The 19,329-nt window shown below is 38.3% G+C and overlaps 1 protein-coding gene across 1 annotated transcript; it reads right to left on the minus strand.

Moving 5' to 3' along the window:
- Nucleotides 1-12,620: 12,620 nt before the first annotated feature.
- On the minus strand, nt 12,621-17,504 carry TSHR (thyroid stimulating hormone receptor). The gene is made up of 3 exons (XM_009696502.1): nt 17,473-17,504; nt 15,605-15,793; nt 12,621-14,031 (listed from the first exon to the last, which is right to left on the minus strand). Exons 1-3 carry the CDS (start codon nt 17,502-17,504, stop codon nt 12,621-12,623), a joined length of 1,632 nt encoding a protein of 543 aa, XP_009694804.1.
- Between the last annotated feature and the right edge of the window lie 1,825 nt (nt 17,505-19,329).

Consider the following 19,329-nt stretch of genomic DNA (forward strand, 5'->3'; position numbering starts at 1 on the left):
CCTTTAAATAGTTCAGTATTATGGAAACAATTAATGATTTCAGGAGGGCTTATGTTAAAATTTGCACAGATAATGGAGCACCTTTTTATGATGGAAAAATGGGGAAAGATAACTTCATAATTATAACCATGATGGCTGATGGAAACTTGCAGAGCAACTGGGCAAAATTGAGAGTCTTGTGCCTTTTCAGTTTGCAGAATACCTGTTTTGCCAGTATGACAATACTTTTTTTTTGATTCCTGAGAGAGTAAATTTCCTGCAGTGCTTCAATCAGAAAAACAACTTTTTTTGCTCTAATTCTGTTGGGTTTTAGTGTGTGCAATCATTTTAAAACACCTAAGTTGAAAACAAATTGAAATATGTTTTCTGTTAAGGAGATAATAGAGAATTTAGTCACATAAGGAACTTTGTATTGGACTATTTAAATAAAACATGTTTTTATTCCCCCTTAGTTGCTCGTTAGCGACAAGATTTCTTTGGGGCTTCATACTCCTTGTTCCTGTATTGTACTCACAAGTTGCATTTGAACATCATTCAGTTTCCTAAACACTATTTAAAGTGTAATTGTGGTCCAAGTTTATTTCCAAGAATATGATACGTGATTCTGAAGCGCAGTTTCTACAAAAGAGCAAAGAACATGTTGTGTCATGTAACAGGGTTTTTTTTTTATAAATGTTTTTTCTATTTCTGCTGCACAATTAGGAGTGTTAAAGTAAACTTCATTGAGTCTGTGAAAGTAATTCCACCGCTTGACAGTTAGCAGTAATTATGTTACCACATAACACTACCAGAGTAAAATTTCTTAATTCCAGTGAAGGAGTTAAGAGACCTTGTTGAAGTTCATTTTGAGTCAATCTCTTCAATTTGTAAAAGCTCCTTTATAAACAATAAAGCCCCCCCAAATTTCCCCCAAAGCAAAAGCTTCCAAATAGAATGCAGCAAGTTGTCCAGGAAGTGAATAGTGGTTTTAGGATATCGCACACTGGATTTATACTGGGCTGCCTTACACAGCATCGTGGGGTTTACTGTGTGCCACCCCACCCACACACCCCCAACTGGAATTAGAGTTCTTTTTAGACTTTGAGGTTAGCGTCTAGAGAAGATGAAGAAACTTGCATATTGTTATGTATTGGTGTCTGGCATTTAAAGTCTTGTTTTCCCATTGCTGTGATTGGTTGGGAAATGTGTAAAATCCAGTCCATTAGTTTCCCTGTTGTCTGCTTTTTTCAGGCAGTTCATGCGGTGTGTCTTTTAATTATTATTTGGTGGATTAGACATTGTGGAACAAAAGGAGTTTTTTTTTAACAGGAAGAACTACCTTGGTTTAGCTATATGTACAGTCATCCAATGAGACATGTTCCAGAGTGCATAGGGTACCAATAGATTACGGAGTGGGGGAATATCCTTTATTTGCTGTTCTGAGCTACTATTGTCAACTGCTGTTGTACATATACTGTTATGTGTAAGGGGGTAAATATATTTATTATGTTTGTAAAATTCATTCTGTACAATTGCAGATCAAGGTTGCTCCTCTGTGATATACAGGATATTATGTTTCAAAGGCCATGCTTGGAATACAATTAGAGAACTTAGTATTTTGATGTACTAAGACCTATTTTAAGTTTAATATTTTGCCTTTGCAAAAACTTTAATTAAAGATGTTATTTAAAAATGTTTGCCACTTCATTTACTATCTTGCATGTGCATTTGTTTAATATATGAGGCTTAATGACTATTAGGTAATAACACTGAAGATTCTGAATTTATTTTCATCGTACCCAGGTAACTTCACTGTCACCTACTTGTTGAGTTTGCCTTGCAGACTTTCCACTTAACATCATCACCATGTTGTAAAAAACCTCACATTTTAATCTTGAGACCAGTCTTCCATATTTATGTAAGAATTTTCTCCCTATGGTAACTTGAGACTTAGGTCTTGAGACAAGATTGGTTGAATAACTGGTGTGCCATCTGGATGTTAGTCCCGTAAATGGAAATGCAAGACAATATTGAGAAGTAAAATACAGTATTCTTGGATGATAGCTGGCTGATCATAAAAGTTTCGTCTTCATCAGTGAAAGTGATTTGACAGAGTTGCTTTCTAGTGTAAGCAGGTGACATATTTTTAGTTCCTGGCTAAAAGCAGTATCTTGAGACATGACTTGTGTTTTATTTTTAATCCTAAATTTTGAATTTGAAATTCAAAATATATTTAGAAAGAATCTAAGCTACAGGCTATACTGCCCGTATGGGGGGTTGTATTTTAGAATGTGGTGATTTTGAAGTAATCTTTTACCTGTAGTGGTGTAAAGGTATAGCAAACCAAGAATCATAAGGCATGGTATTTTTTTTCTAATACTGAAGGTTTTTTTTTTCTCCCTAATACTTTTCTTGCCCTCCAACCCTCAACACTTGGGCAAGTTTGAAAACAAACCCAGCACTGCTTTCCCCATAAAATTTGCCTTATTTGTCACATCTTAAAAAAGATTTAGAGATGATTCTGGATAAATAACTATCAGAAATTATGATGTTTTACCAAAAAAGATCATTGCTGTCTGCGTACTGTGTAAGAAAAATACAGCTTGGAATTAGCCTGTTGTTCTGGCCAAAATATTTTCAAAAAGACCCTAAAAAAAGGAGGGAAAGCAGAATGCTGACAAATTGGTAGCAAACTCAAGTTAAAACACAAAAAAAGCTGGATTTCATCCCTGTAAGGAAAGATGAGAACATTGTAATTGTGAATGTTAATTGTGCTCTCCCAGCTGTGCATGAGCTACATATTTCAAGGACATTTTTGGGGTAAAATCAAGTATATTTAAAAATACCTGTGTGTTTTTTTTTTCCTGTCAGTTTGATTTCTGTATGACTCTATTATTTTAATTGCAGAGGTATAAGACAATAAGAATCTTGGGATATTAGCATAGCTTTCAGTATATCCCCATTTAGTTTCAACAGCACATCATTCCTTACAACTTGTCTTAAACTGTATCAGCTTTGAAGTTCATGTTTTGTTTTGGTTTTTCTAACCTGGGTTTTTGTTTGTAGAATGCTCTGTCAAAGACTTGCCAATTGTTTGCAGAGCAGACTCTGTCAACTCTTTTTTCAGACTTTTTTCACCACTAATGGGATTATGCCAAAACTACTCTCATCCTTTCAGATGTAATGACATCTATAGTACAGTCGAATGAATGCAGTTGAACTACTTTTGACCTTCAGTGTTGATGTATAACATTTATGACAATTTTTTTCTTGAGTGAAGACTTTTCCAATTATTTTTGTGTGAAATGCCTGTGCAATTACATCTTTTTACATATTATAAATGTGCATGTCCTTGTGTGACCTCAAAGAGAATTATCTGAAATAATGAGGTAATAAGGAGAGATAATAAATAATTGAAAATAGCACTTTGCATTACAAGCGATACTGAGTTGCCCATTCACTTCCATAGGTCAAAAACCCCTCTCTGACGATGGATATTGGTGAGCTGGTATTTTAAAATGTGTTTTAGTGATAACTATTTAAAAAAACACATAGCTGGGTCTATTTCATTTACACTTTCTAGTTTCTGTTTTCATTTTTAGTTCAGTTTTGTAAACAAAAAGTTCTTACAATTGATACAAGCAAGTGTTTAATTTGGGTAAGTATATTTCAGTAACAAATCCAAAACAAAGACTATCATTAAATTACAAATATATATAAAAAATCTTGTAACACAAAAAAATGTATTACGTGTAGACACATGATTCTGTTGAGGTAGAAATGCTTTTCCTTTGCTAGAGGTACCAAATGAAGCAGAACTGGACGGCGAACAAGCCCTCTAGATGCTGCTTTACAAGTGCTGGAGCTGGCAGGATTTAATGCCAAGGTGAGGAAAAACTTCGTAGCTGGTGAGAGAGAGAACGGTTTGGACTAGCAAAATAAGGCAGGTAGTTTTTTTTCTGCCAAACCACCTGTCTTCCTGATTTTACCAAAGGCTTATTCCCATTTCTCCTAGGAATTCTGCTGCATGATCCGCGCAGATAGGGCTCCTGGTGTGTCCTGCAGTACCTCTGCCTGAGGATTTTGTACAGACCTTTCCCTTCAGTGAACAACTAGCTGACTCCAGGTGGGCTGTCTGGATTCAACAGGTAATGTATTCTGGGAAACATAGTGTTCTGGGGAGTACAGCATTTCTAAAGAGGATGTACCACAGAATTCACCCTGTGGAAATTCTTGTAGGTTTTGTTGTGTCTTGGGTTGCCTTTTTTTCAGAAGGCTTGAAGTTCTGCAGGATGGAAGCTCTTTGCTTCTGAGCTTACTTTGTTTGAGCTTTTGACAAAGACAAAGCATTAGTGCTCGGAATAATGGTTCTGACTTAGTATTTTTTGTGGACTGAATTTGTCTGATTTTAATATGTAGTTTTAATGTTATAACGTTAAAGCAGCATCTAGTAAAATTATGTGTATGTGTAGAGAGTTGACAAATGGCTTGGTAAGTGTGATGATACCGATGTTAAAAATTGGATAGCTAAACAAGAAATATGTTCACATCACAAACACTTCTGCATATATCACTTAAGTTGGTTTTGGGAGGGGGCAGAGGGAAAGTGCAGCAGTTCTTAATTTTAGCAGATCAAGATGCTGTTTATTCAGAATATCTTTTGGCTTTCATTTTCTGCCCTAAATCCTTGTCATATCCTTAAACACCTTTGTAATTTCTCCCTGTGTATATGTTGCCATGTAGCTTAAAAATAACTTTAGATAATAGGTGGAAACTGTAAAGTACTTCATCAGGTACAGCATGGGGTTTCTTCCATAGTGGAGAAAGGAGATACAAAGAGAATCTGGAAAGAGGAAACAGAGAGCACAGGGGATGAAGATAAAAGAAGGTAGCCAGCCTTTTAAAAAAAAAATACCAAAGGTCGAGTGCAAACATACTTAGTTGTCGAAAGCAAAGTGTACATAAGGAATAAAAACCCAACTTTTTTTTTCCCTGGACTTTTCATGGGAAGGTGCATCTACCAGTGTGTCAGCCACCCCTCCTAACTGTCTTTTATAAAAATGTACTTGCTACTTTATACTGACAATACCATTGCTGGGTTTAATTGGAAGTCTGTAGCTGGCTAAAAAAGAATTGATCTGTTGTTTCCACAGCTCCCTCTAGGCAGCAGCAGTAATCCACGTATGATTTAGGGAATTCTTTCACTACAGTCAAACTGAAACCAGCATTGAACAAGCAGCACAAATACAACCTTCATGCTGCTTGGTATTTCAGTGCTGTCGTGCATGTGCCAGCCAGCAACAAGCTGCAGAGGAGACCGACATTCAGACAGTGCCTCAGAATTTGCAATGAGAAGCTTTTTGTTAAAACCCATGTTACTGCTGGGATTTGATTTGTTGCAGCTTTGCCTTCACAAAAGACAGGGAGTGCTGTCATTTTTCTTCACTTTTCAAAGAAAAGCTGCTGTCATTTCAGCTGAAACTGTTCAGCTGTAAGACAGCCAGCATGGTTTTGGCAGTCTAGCCAGTCATCAGTCTCAGTGTTTGCAACAGGGAGGCTCTTCTTGGCAGCAAAGTAGGTCTTATAAAAAGTATCACAGTGTATAAGCAAGTAACGATCCAACAATTTGAATCACTTTGTAATGACTGCTTAGTGAGCTCTTAGATATGTATTATGAATGAAGTTGATGTTCACAACAGATTTCATTCCTTAAAAGAGAGAAGAAAAATAGAGAACCCGAAGGAGACTTCTCATCACAGCTATGTAGCATATAGCTGAGAACTAAAATGAGTGTGCTTCTCCTCCTCTAACTAATTAACAAAGCTTCACGAGCTTCAGCTGAACTCCACAGATGTGCAACAGTAGGGATATGACTTCAGATGACTACATGTACAAGGCTTGGCATTGCATATATCAGGACAGCACAGAGAGCTCCTACCCAAAAAGTAGGGTAAGATTCAAACTGATTCATACTAATCCTGCAGAAGTTAAGCTCTTGGAAAGAGTAAGTTCAGGATGGCCCCAATGAGGTCTAAGTCCTGTGCTGCAGTTGATGAGACTTTTCCATGTTTTGGAATATTTACCCAATATTTTCAGGGTGGAAAATAAGGACAGGCAGTTACAAAAATTACAGATTTCCACAGGATTGGTATCTTGTCTAATTGGAAAACCTGATAATTTGAGGTACTGTGGCAATTAATACCAATGTGTGTGCGGGGAGAGGGGCAGGTGTGGGATGGGGATAGGAAGTTAGAACTGATGGGTTCTGCTGCTGAAACACTCTGCATATTGCCCTCATAAGAGCCTCCATTTGTTCACTTTCACATCATGATTTCTAGTCGCACAAAAATAAGTCAGGTCAGATGGAAGTGACTAAACAGTTCAAAAACATTTCAGCTTTATGTAGATGTATTATTGAACCAGTGTGAATTCTAGGTTGATGATACTGTCAGAATTTCTTGGTGTGCGTTGCTAAGACCTCTTAACCATCTTCTGTTCCAGGGCATGATGATGGCCCTTCAACACCTTGTGCATCAGCCCACAAAGCCTGCATCAAAGTGCAGTATAATATCATACATTTTGAGAATCCCTGCCAAGGAGGACAGGAGTGCATAACGGAAAGGCACTATATCAAACTAATTTTGTGCCTCACCTTGTCCAATTTTAAGTGCCATCCAGAAATTCTTTGATTACTGAGTGGTTTTAGAGCAAGGATGTCTGGCATCTGTTAGAAAAACAATACTGATTATGCTGCCCAGACAGCCTGGAAGGGAGGGTTTGGTTTATTTATACACATAAGCATAGGAGGTCTGCTCAAATTAAACTTCACTTTTTAGGAGTTTTTTTGGATACAAATTTTCCAAAGACTGTGCTGTGAGCATTGATGCTTAAATTATCCAACAAGAAAGGAAACAAAAGTGCATTTCATTTATGTTAATAAACCAAAATAATACTATGGTAGTGATTTGAAATTTACCTTTTATTACTTGTACTATTTTAAGATTCCAGGATACCATAGCAGGGTGTGCTTTGCTTGACTATAGCTGAGCTGTTGCAGATGGTGTCATCTAGAACAGATGCCTACTCAGTCAAAACAAACCCACATCTCTCTGTAGGTGGAGAGAGAGGAGACTAGCAGAGGTCAGCTATAGCCAGTTTAAATTAAATTGCTCAGAGAAAGTTCCAAGTCCTCATAACTAAGGCTCCAGCTCAACTTTGCAGCTTATTTCTACAGTGTCTGAGAATAAAGAAATCATTCATAGTGTATATATTGCCACCAAATTATGCAAATAGAATCACAGAACTTTATGTAGAAAAAATAATGGCGTTCTCTGCCACCCAGAAACAGGATTTTCTGTTCTCCCATCTGAAATCTCAGAGCCATCCAAAGCCCTGAAGAGTGGTAACATTGGCTGTTCCCATTTCTGTGCAGGGTTTTGAGACAAGGCAGCTAGCCTCTGCCCTTTCACTTGAGTCATGAGGTCAAATCCATTGAGGTAGTGCTGTGAAAAGGGGATATGCTCTTCTTAACTCAGCTGGATTTTTTTACCTACGTGGGCTCTGTGGTCAGACCTACTGAAGGAAGATGCGGTTGAACCTGTCTGCAGTCTGAATAGGGGGACTGCTTGAACACAGGAAAAGTTGGCTGCCATGGAACAGACCAAAACACCATCTATGCCAGAATCCTGACTGTGATAGCTGCTAATGGTGTGTGGTGAGCAAAGCACAAAAGAATAGGCAAGCATGTATTATACACTACCCCTCGCTCCCATCTGCCATGTATTTGCAGTTCAGATGCATCCTGAAACAGACAGTTTTTGTGGTATTAGTATCTTTTAACAGATTTCTTTTCCATGAATTCTCAGTCTCTCTGTAAACTCATGTAAACTTTATTACCCACAGCAGCCTTTGACAAGAAGTTCAGTGACTCAGCTACTGCTGCCTGGTCATGACTTTATTGAGCTTTGTCATCTCCCTTCTGGTCTGAGGGGTTCTACTTTACGTAGTGATTCCTTAGCTGTAACTCCAAGCCTTTCATTCTCCTTGCTACACTACTCTGAATCTTTTCTAGTTCTATTATACTGTTTTTCTGTTGCAGAGATAAGAGCTACATTATTCACGATGGAGATTTATACAGTGATATAATAATTAGTGGTTTTATGTTCTGCTTCCTTCCCAATAGTATAATTTGATTTACTTTTTTTGATTTCCAGGAAGCATAAGCTGATATTTTCATGGATTCATCTACTGTACCCCTAAGATCTTGTTCCTGGATTGGGGTTGTCAGCTCAGAGCACATCAAGATGTCAATTTGTCTTTTTTTTACACTTTTTCATAAAGTGTATCACTTTGTATTTATCTACACTGAATTCCTCTTGCCAGTCATTCAGTCTTAAGAAGTCTTTGTACAGTTCTTCATAGACATCTGGTTTTCTTAGTGCTCTGAATATCTTCCTGTGATGGCAAACTTTGTCATCTTACTGTTCACTCCTTTTTCCAGGTCCCTTATGCACATACTGAACAGCATAGGCCTCCTAGAAAGAACTATTTATTCCTTATCACTTGTAGGCCCGTTGGATTTTCTTCTTGCCTATAAGCTTAATTGTCCTAGCTGATGCCAGTTAGCATCTACAACTGAGAAAAAGCTTTCCTTGCACCCTAAAGCTTCATGTAGGAAGGAGGCACAATTACAGCCAGTGGCAAGGTGTGCAGATACTGAAGTCAGCAGGGTTTTTTAGGACAGGGAGAGTATGTCAAGAGTTAACTGATATTTGAGCACTTTGGCAGTTTTCAGCAGTAAGAGTTGTCCCTTACATGTGTTTTTTTTCCAGGTGATGCAAGGATCCATGTAGCAAAGATAATCACTTCACCACCCCCCACCCCCCCCTTCCCGATGAGAATTACTGAACATAAAATTTGGCAGCATAAATTTTGACAAATACAGGACAAGGGACATTTGCTTTGACGGAAGACCTAGTGGGAGGGAGGAGTCTTCTATAATGTTGCATATGGGCAGATTCATTTAGTTATTCTGAGAATTCCTGCAGTAGAGTCTCTCCACCACACAAACTTCTTCCTATGCAAGTGTTTTCGCATGAAGTATCCAATCCTTGGTCACTGTGGCTGTCACATACACATTAGGTTTAGAAAGGAGAATGGAAAAGATCGGATTCCAGATTCAGTCTTTTGAAGGAGACCTCATGGCTATTAGGCTATTCTGATTATCTTGGATGTAATTAATGATGGTTTTGGAAACCCAGAGCTCACTAGTACTACTACTGTTCCTTTCCATCCCTGCTGCACTGCCTGAAATGGCTATTTAGGACATTCCTTTCTGAGCTAGTGATGGGGAAAAACCCAAAACCTCTGTCAAACAGTGTGTTGTGGTCAGTCTTTTTGGCTGTAGCCCAGCCAAGGAGAACAATGAAGTTGAGTGCAAGAGAAATAGTATTAACTACTTTTATAGGAAAAATATTCTAAAACCTTCAGAAAAAACTTGCTGAGTCTCTTACAATTTCAAACAAAACATTTTATTCCAATGCTTTGCATTATTTCTGATGTATTCTAGAGAAAATATGTACTGAATGCCAGAAATAATACATCTTGCTGAGACAGATTTAAAATAGCAAGTATTATGTAAGGGTATACACAAAACCAAAAATGGCTGAAGGGATTGATCAGAGCAGAAATGGAAGAGAATATCTATAGAACACAAGCATTTACAAGAAAAAGTCTGGCAAATAAATTATTTAAAGTCTATTGCGTGGATCTTTTAAAATATTTTTTACCAAGTTAAACACAAAAAGGAACATGCAAGACATAAACCAGAAATAGCAAACTTTGTTCATAAAGGCAATATCACAGAACTCACTTCATAGACAAAAAATATATGCAAAGATGGGAGCTAAAGAAGTTCAATAATGTGTAAATATATCCATCATCCATTAGTAACAGCAAACGGCATACTGCAGTCAGTCCAACGTACCACATTTTTCCAATGTCCTATTAGTTTCCGTGGAACAAATATTCTGGTTTGTTTTAAGGTAAAAAGAGATTTGAAATCAGTGATCCATGTTACTTTTAAAAGCACTTTTAAAATAAATGTTGATTTAGTCTTTCCTCTCTTTCTGAAAAAGAATATGATTCAAGCTTGGATTTTCTTTTCCACTGGTACACTAGTATCTATGAAGTCTGTAGCATAAATGTACAGTTTGTCCATTAGAACTTGATTGTCTTAGCTGCTGATGAGATACTAAATAAAGGCACTCAGGAAACTTTTTTTCCCTTTAATGATTATTCCAGTACCAGAAGGGTGACAGAACCCAGGGACAGGAGTTGCATCTCAACATACCGCATTTTGTATGGGACTCTCAGACACAGACAGAACATTCCAAATGCAGCCATTTCAAGAGCAGGAAATTTGGCTGATCTGCACACTTGAGAAGATACCTTTATGTTTCTGATTAACACTGAGTGAGTCTTGGTCACAGAAGAGGAGGTCATAAATTATTATTTGCATGGTTTTCAGCAGTTTTGGTTTCAAAGTTTGCTGAAAATCAAACAAAAATGGAAGCATGCCCCTCCCCAAAATAAGCAGCTAAATTAATCTATAATGCAATATTGTAGATTTATAATGGAGTTAACAATGACAGAATCTTTCTGGTTTTTAATGAGACTGTCTCACAGAGTTGTTGAATCTAGGCCCTTGTTTCTGCTCACTGAAGCAGCCTTTATTTATAATCAGGAATATGGAATCAAATTGAGTTTGAATTGGAGTATGTACATGGCATTTGCAATCATGAAATTTCCAGCTGTAGTAGCTAGTAGTTTGAAGGGCTCTACCATTATGTTTTTCTGGATACTACTAATCCACTTTATAAAAGATCTGACCATTGTCTGTTCAATTTACAGTTCCTCAAAGACTATAATTCCATTAAAAACAGTATAGATATTACAGAATGAACTTTAAAATACCTACCTGAAGGCAAAGATTCATCCAATATTCTCCGTTCTCATGGTAAGCCTTCCAGATAGATGAGTGAAATGATCAGTGGCACTCTTGGTAGCAGTCCTAGAGAGCTAGTCTCTACAGTTGGCTGAGAACAGGTCTGATCCTGCTGTCGAAACAATCACTCAGGCCACACAAGAAGCAAGCTGGTGCAGAGCAGCTCCTACCCTGAGTCCTATTGTCTGCAGGAGGTATAGAGAGTCAGGCCCTGGTTCATTTGTTCATGACGTATGGATGAACTGAGCACAGTCAAGCGTTATCTTGGACTGGCCCCATCTAGCAGCAGGTGTGCCAGAATAATGCTTTAGTGCTTCACTGGAGCAAAAGACTGTGGGTTGTTGCTTGTATCTGAGCTTGGATTTCCTTAAGCACAGTGTGGAGAGTATGTGTCTAGGCTACAGATAGGGTATGGCCAACCAGAAGCTAACTGTGGGGTTTATGTAGTTGTACTGCAGACATTACAAAAGTCAGATAACAGATCTCACTACAAGATGGAAAGATGTTCTTAAAATGTGTTGGAGGAGCCAGCGGTTAGTCTTCAATTCAGTATCTGAAGAGCATGAAGTAAACTTAGGCCTGACCCACTCCCTTTGTCTAAGTGTAGATTTGAGGCAGCTCAACATAGCAAGTGCAAAAAGGAAAGTCATTCTAGCCCTGTGAGAGAGGGATAAGTAGGGATAGCAGTAGTCATGAGAAAGCAGTAGTTACAAGGTGTTCAAAGTAATAAACATACTCAGATTAAACAGTACTGGAGTCAGGTAAAGAATGGATAATTGGGAGATTTAGTACAATCTTAAGTTTCAGCCATCAAAAAAAATACAAATGTCATTAACTTGACTGGGTAGACTGGTCTTCAAAACAAATTCAGACTAAACCATCTCCTAAGAAGGTTTATCAAAAAGTGAGAAAGTGATAGTAAGGGAATTTTTGTAGCACACAAAGACAAATGCCCTAATGTTTCTTACCTGTTATCTTATTAACAGCCATAAAATCAAAGATATTTGCCTTTTACTGCTATAAATGTGATATGAAGAGGCTTCTTTATCCAACTAAACCAAGAACTGCAAACAGAAGACTAGCTTCATTTTAGGTCAGGATGGCAGAAGGTATCTGTTCCATTTTAGGCCCTGGTAGAAGTTTTAGAAATTTGCTATTAGAAAACCAGTTGAACCTTTTGACACATAGGCAGTTGGCATTTGAGAACTTCAACCTTAAATTTTTTTTTTTAATCTCATTTTAATTATAAAACTTTATGTCCCTTTTTTTTAGTTTTACAAGTACCTCCAAGTTCTCTGCTTGGTCGTCTGCTTCCTTAAATTTTTTAGAGGATGTTATATTTCATATTTCCTGAGTGGATATATGTTAATTTTCCTTTTTAGATAGAGCATTCACATCTACTTCCAGCATTATCATTGGAGCAGTATCTTTTGACCTGCACCTGCACTGATAAGAGTGTGAGACAAGAGGTCCAAATGAGTGACTCAACTAAAAGAAGACCACTCTGAAGGTACTTTCAGACATCACAAAGGATAGGCTAGGGAGAAAGGATGTGGACAATATGTTATCTTCTCCCTCGATTCACTGTATTCACAACCACCTCTTGACCAGATTGTGGCTGTGATACTTTGAGATGTTACAGCTCAGTTTGCTTGCATTCTTCCATGAGAATTTGGTTCTGCATTGTCACGGCAGGAAGGTAATCATTGCCTGGGTCTTGAATGCTTGTAAGAATCTGACCTATCCCTCGGCTGATTCTCTGCCCATAAGAGCCACTGCTGTTTTTGGCTGAGATTGTCTGACCTCTGTAGACTTGAGCCTGATGCTCACATATACCAAACTTGCTTAGCAGAATAAACACATCTCTTCGGAAAGCTTTGGTGAAAATAGCATAAAGAAAGGGGTTGGCACAAGAATTGAGCGGGTAGAAGAGTACCAGCAAAATCTTGGAATTGGTGACAGTTATCAATGGTTTGTTCATAATGGCAGATAAAGCATGGAAAGAGATGGGAGCCATGCACAGAAAGTCAGTGAAAATCAACACAGCCATCCGCTTGGCAATTTTGGTGTCTTTGTCCCCTGACTTGTACTGAGGGTTTCGCACAGTTACATAGATTTTTATGTAACAGGCACAAATGATGACAAAAGCAATAATGTTACATATTAAAACGAAGACAACGTAGGCTTCAGCCACAGGTGTTTCAGTGTCCATAGGCAAGCAGATGCTGACTTTGCTATAGCTGCTGACGCCAACCAGTGGCAAAAGGGCAAGAAGAAAGCACGAGAGCCACCCTCCCAGCATGATAACCAAGGCATGCCGGAGACGAATCTTTCGATCTGGGCGCATGGCAAAAGTGATGGCGTACCAGCGCTCCAGGGTGATCACAGTCAGTGTGTATACAGAAAGTTCACTAGCAAAGACTGTGAAAAAGCCAGCTGCGTTGCAACCAGGCCCAGTCTGCCATTCTATAGCATGGTTATAGTACTCTGACCTGGTGTAGAGATCCACTGAAGCGATCAGGAGGAGGTACAACCCCATGCAAAAATCAGCAAAGGCCAAGTTACACATCAGAAAGCGTGGTACAGTCAGTTTATAATGGCTGGTGAGAAGGATGAAAAGGACGAAAATGTTACCTAGGATGGCCAGCAGGTTCACAAACCACACCACAATCCTCAGAAACTGATACCCCATTATATCTTCACAGGGATTAAACTCATCAGGTTCTGGAGTGCATATAACTTCTTCATTGCCTCCGCAGACAGGATAGTCGTAATGACTGTCAAAGGTCTGGAAGCCTTCCATTTGAGGGTTCTTGAGCTCTTGGCCAAACCCAAGATTTCCTTCTCCGTGCTCTTCCAAAAAAATGTAATAATGGGAATTTTCATGAAAATTTGTGAACTTGGTGTTTTTGTCATACACAGTATCGGTGTGGTCTGTGTATTCTTCTGCATAATCTTTGTAAAATGGACCTCTGAAAGATTTGACTGATCTTCTCTTACGAAAGCTGTGACTCTCGCTCTGGTTACAAGTCAGGTACTCCAGGATTCTGAAAGAGCAGAGGGGGAAGTCACCGCTGGCACTTACAGTCTGACTGGAGTGCAGTGAATAAACAAAGGGAACGCTTCAAAAGCAAATCACTGTAAATTAAAACATAGCTATAAAAATGTGATCGGATAGATTTCTGTTAACATACAGTGAACAATAAGCTTGAGCGTTTCTGGGCTTTTTTTTAAACTATGTTTTTCCTTTCTTTGTTGCTATCAGCTGCCCCCAGTAGTAATTTGGCTTGTTCAGCATCCATAATCCCTCTTTGGTCTTGGGATCTACATTCATAGTAGGTAACAAGACTTCTATGTACTGTATATAACTTCTTAGATCATACACACAGTATTACTTTCCATTTTTGCTCACAAATCAATTCCTCCTAGAACTTCCATCATTTTCATTCGTGTTCTGTGTATTTTCTGTAGGTGCTTTACAGCTAACTAGCAGTGTAGTGGTTGGGAATCCTGTACCTCATGGTGTGATGCACATGTATTTGTAGTCGAAAATTGTTCATACTTTTTACTAGGAAAAAATTGCAATTTAGCATCAATTTTTTTGATCACTGTGATTCACTGCCACATAATATTTGGCATTTCTCATTTCTAGGTGTGTAGAATTTGAGATTGCTTATAATATGAGATTACATACAATTCAGTCTGAGAAGTTTTCATCTCTACTAATAGACATGCAAATACTTGTTTCTTTCAGTCACTAGATTGTGCTAGGTTCTTTCTGCACATTCTTCCTGCCCAGGTTTTGAATCTCTCCTTTCCTATGTTTTATTTCTTTCCTCACTTTCCCAGTCTGTTGTAATTGTGAATGTTATTGCTTTGTGAGTCTATTATTGAATAATTCATATACTTATCATAGCATATTTTTAATATACTATGCATTTCAGCCAGAAATACTGCTATACTGAAGAATGGGACTGTCTTCCTAAATGAGGGACTGGCCTGGATAAGTATTCTCTAAACCTTATTAAACTTTGGAGAAATTTACCATGGATTTGCATTCTGCAGTAAAATTCTGCTGCTAATCACAGTAAGTCATTGCCCCTCCCTCCTTCCCCCCAGCAGATGAGTTGCTGTGTTGCCTCAGGACATCTATAAATGTTTTTTTTTCTTTCCAAAAGCTATCTGCACCTGTTCTGATAGGTGGTTAGAAATCCTGCCAAAATGGAATTTGAAATAATCTGTCTACAAGGTTATTACAAAATTATTTATTCTGAGTTTTTCAGTTAGAAAACATGTGAGACATGAGGCTATAACCCCTCCAAAACTTCTTTTTCCAGGCCTTGCCACAGCACATTCTGTGTTATAGCACATTACCCTTTTTTTTGACCCTTTAATTCTGGGCTCAGCAAAAGGAGGAGCTGTTACAAAAGGTCCAACAAATTGTTATATCAAATATTCTTTCTTCTGTCGGTTTGAAATTGTAATCTCTCCTTCAAAGAATGTCCTCTATACCTAGAAAAAATGGTTACAAAAGTGCCAATAGGTGTAATTTTATATTAATACTAAAACATTGTCTTTGCTTACGTACTTTAAAAATGATTGTAAGTTAGTGAAACTCACCCACTGTTTTTTTTCCAGCTCTTGAAAGCACAGCAGTGACTTGGATATGATAGGTCAGCTCTCATTAGGTGAAGAAATATCTTTAGAGCTGGCAATTTCTTTAAAGTCCATGTGTTTTTGGCCATTAGTTCTTTAAGGCTTTCCAGTCCTTTGGCTGGAAGGTTAGCAACAGCTGTTCTGGAGACATCCCTAGGTAAAGGAAGAAAAAGACAAACGTCAGAATATCCAGCAACTAGATCAGAATTTTTTTCAGATTCTAACAGTAATTTAGGAGTTTCATAGAATTCTACAGCAAAAATCAAATCCAGAGGAGGTGGGGATTTCATATAACTTTGCTAGGTTCTGATACCATTCAAATTCAAGTAGGACTTGAATTCTTCCTGTGATTTTCTCTGTGTTTTTAAGCTTTTGTCTTTATGTCTCATAGTGCAGAATATGGATGATAAAGAAATATCAGGACTTTTAAAATTACACCTTCAAAGTCAACCAGATACAAATGCATATGCAAAAACAAAGTTTTAAAAATGCTTTAAAGAAATCACATCTTCCATTGGAAGAGCTATTTTCCTTTAGACCTCTTTAGACTCACTTTAACCTGTCAGGATGCTTCAATAGAAGGCATTGTAATTACTAAAGCGATGTTTTTCATAAACTGAAATTAAAATCTTCTATCTCAGTCCATTCTGAAACTTTCAGAAAATATAGTATTATGTTTGCTGCTTTCTATTTCTCTGGTACTGAGTCCATCTCAGCAGATACATTGCACAGTTCATGGGGGAGCTGGATTTCCTTTAAAACTGCCAGGTTAATTTCATCTGGTCCTGCTAGTGTTTTCCACTCATTTTTTGATTTGTGCCAAAACCTCTTCTAATGATACTTGAATTCAAGATGTTTTCTCAGAGTTATGCTCTGTAAATAAGTAAACCTGCAAAAAAGGTTCTAGTGTAGGAACATTGTTTGAGCACTTTTTCAGTATGAACTTCCTAATAATAAATAGTTCAGCTTTTTTCTATGCATTGTTTCCCAGGAATGCTGTTCTTATCCCTCTAGAAGTCTCACCCACTGGCTAGTTTCTTGCATCTAAAAGAAAATTATTACTGATTTTATGTTTTGAACAAATTGCTTCTAAAACATGTGGGTTTGCTCTGCTTTTTTTTCCCATTCTTTTGATTTGCTTGTATTTGGTTTTAAATGGAGTTAGAAATTGCTTCCCCTTTCTGTAGGAGGGCTTTTTTACTTCTAATAACTTCTTGCTATCGTACATATTTGACGTTTGTGAATGTGTCACAACTAGTTGATTTCAATGACATAATCTTCTTTTTTGTTCTTCTGGAGTCCTTTTTGATAGGTAGTATATGTTTCTACCAAGCTCCTGAATTGGCTCTTAGAAGAGCCTGAATGCTGCCTGCTGTCATTTTATGTTTTAAAGAATCACATAATAGTTGAGTTTCCAGATCATCCAGTTTGACCCCCCTGCTCAAAGCAGGGTCACCTGGAGCAGGTTGCTCAGAGCTCTGTCCTGTTGACTTCTCAGCATTTTTTCTAACATGAAAATGGACTTTCCTGTATTTCAGTTTGTGCCTGTTGCCTCTCGTCCTGTCACTGAACACCACTGAGGAGACCCTGGCTCCATCTTCCCAGTTCCCTGCCTCACACCGCTCCGTTTGAAGTATTTATACACATTTATAAGGTTCTTCTGACTCTTCTCCAGACTAAACATTTCCAACTCTCTCAGCCTATCCTGCTGTGCACCAGTCCCTTAACTTAGTGGCCTGCTCCTGTTTGGTTTTCACTAATTTCCTCATTTTACAGAGCTCTCCTTCTGAAGCAAAACATCTTGGTAAACTAGGTCTTGGACTAGATCTTACCAAGACAAGGCTGGCCTTTCAGCAACCCCCATGGGTCTCCATCAAGTCCTCATGGTGGTGGCAGCTACCTGCAGGAAGGGAACATGGTTAAATGCTGTGTGATGGGAAGTGCTAAGACTTTTTGGAAAGCAAATGACACCTCTCAAACTCTTGGGAATTCTTTGAAGATACTCTGACACAAGCATATGGAGAAAGATGATCCTGTTTGTACAATGAATTGGGATTTCTGAAAAGCCTTGACAAAATAAGATATCAAGGGCTGTGGAGGTAACTAATCTGTTATGTGACAAGGGGAATGACTCTCCTGGATTAATTCAAAAAATAAAAAGAGGAGGGGAAAAGCCTGGGAACAGATGATAAGTTTTCATGCTAGAGGAAGAATGGAAAATGAACTGGTATCTGAATAATACACATCATGGCAGCAGAGGCCCACAGAGGCTAGGCTAGCACTGGTATTTCAGAAATATTCATAAACAGTCTGGAAAGAGTATGAGAGTAGCTGCAACAAAGCTTGTGTTCGATGCAAAATAATACAAAGTATTGAAAGCTAACACTGAACGTCTAAAGAAGCAGAAGGTTCCTGCAATACTGAGTGACTGAGCAGCAAAATAACTGACATGATTCAATACTAATGAATGTAAAGTGCATTTAGGAAAAAGCAATCTTAAATGTACATGGATGACAATGGGTTTTAATTTACCTATCACTCTGGAAAGATCCTGGAGCCCTCTCTGCAAATGTCGGGTCAGTGCTATTTAGCAATGTTGAAAGGAAATAGAGTGCTAAGATTAGGAAAAAATAGAAAATAGAAGAGAAAAACACTTTGTAAATCTGACTACATCTTAAATACTGTATGCAGTTCTATAAATACTATACACAGTTTACAATAAGAGCACAGAAAACTACAGAAAGGGTGATTAAAAGTATCAAATTGTGTATATATGAAGTAATAAGGAGTAGGCAAGGACTTTTCTCTTGGGAAAAGCTAGGACTGGAAGCAGTAGTAGACTATAGATGCCATGCATATTGTAAAGAAGATGATTGGGAATGATTATTCACTCTTGTGAGATGAGTTTGGGGGCATCTAAGAATGTGAGGCAGGAGACTTAAAAACGAGAAAAGGTATAATCTTTTCACAAAATTGCAACATTAAATTGTGGAAGTCAGTGCCATGGTTCATTGTGCAGGCCAAATAGCAAGGTAACAAGAAGGACAATATCCCTTTTTGTTTTGGTTTTATTCACAGTTGTGTCACACTCCCATCAGAAATGACTGAGTCAGGAGGAACATCCGGGGGGACAAGGGCTTGTGCCTTGGAAACGGATGCAGAGCGGAGCCTCTCCGGGACCCGGGGTGTGCAGGGGAGGGAGCTGCAGCTCCTGGAGAGCTGCAAGCAGAAGGGAGCAGGTAGCCCAGGGCTCAGGTGGTGGAAACAATTTCTCAGGGAGCAGAGGGGAATGTGCAAAGTCTGTGGCAACTCAAAGAGTGTTATGAAGTGATGTTAAAAAGTCTGAAAGAAAGATCTGTTCAGTGAGAAGAAAGGGCTTAGAAGAATTAGTTGTAAGACTACATAATTTCTGTTCTATCTTACTGCATCTTTTGGAGTCTTTTATGTATGTTTATATGAGTGTGTATTTAAGCAGTTGGGTATTGCAGTTTTATTTTCCAAAACTGCTTGTTTTAAACTGAGGAGCTTGTGGAGAAGACAGAGGTACAGCTGTCTTGAAATTCTAGTTGACTTAGGACTAGTCCTGTTGCAGATCTAACAATAGACGATTGGTCCCATCCATGGGCCGTATTAAGCACAATGGCTCAGAAGTTTGGAAGTTTCCAAAATCTCCATTTTGGGAAGGCCCT

The sequence above is a fragment of the Cariama cristata genome, unplaced genomic scaffold, assembly GCF_000690535.1.
Source record: "Cariama cristata isolate BGI_N322 unplaced genomic scaffold, ASM69053v1 scaffold16383, whole genome shotgun sequence".
NCBI lineage: Eukaryota > Metazoa > Chordata > Aves > Cariamiformes > Cariamidae > Cariama > Cariama cristata.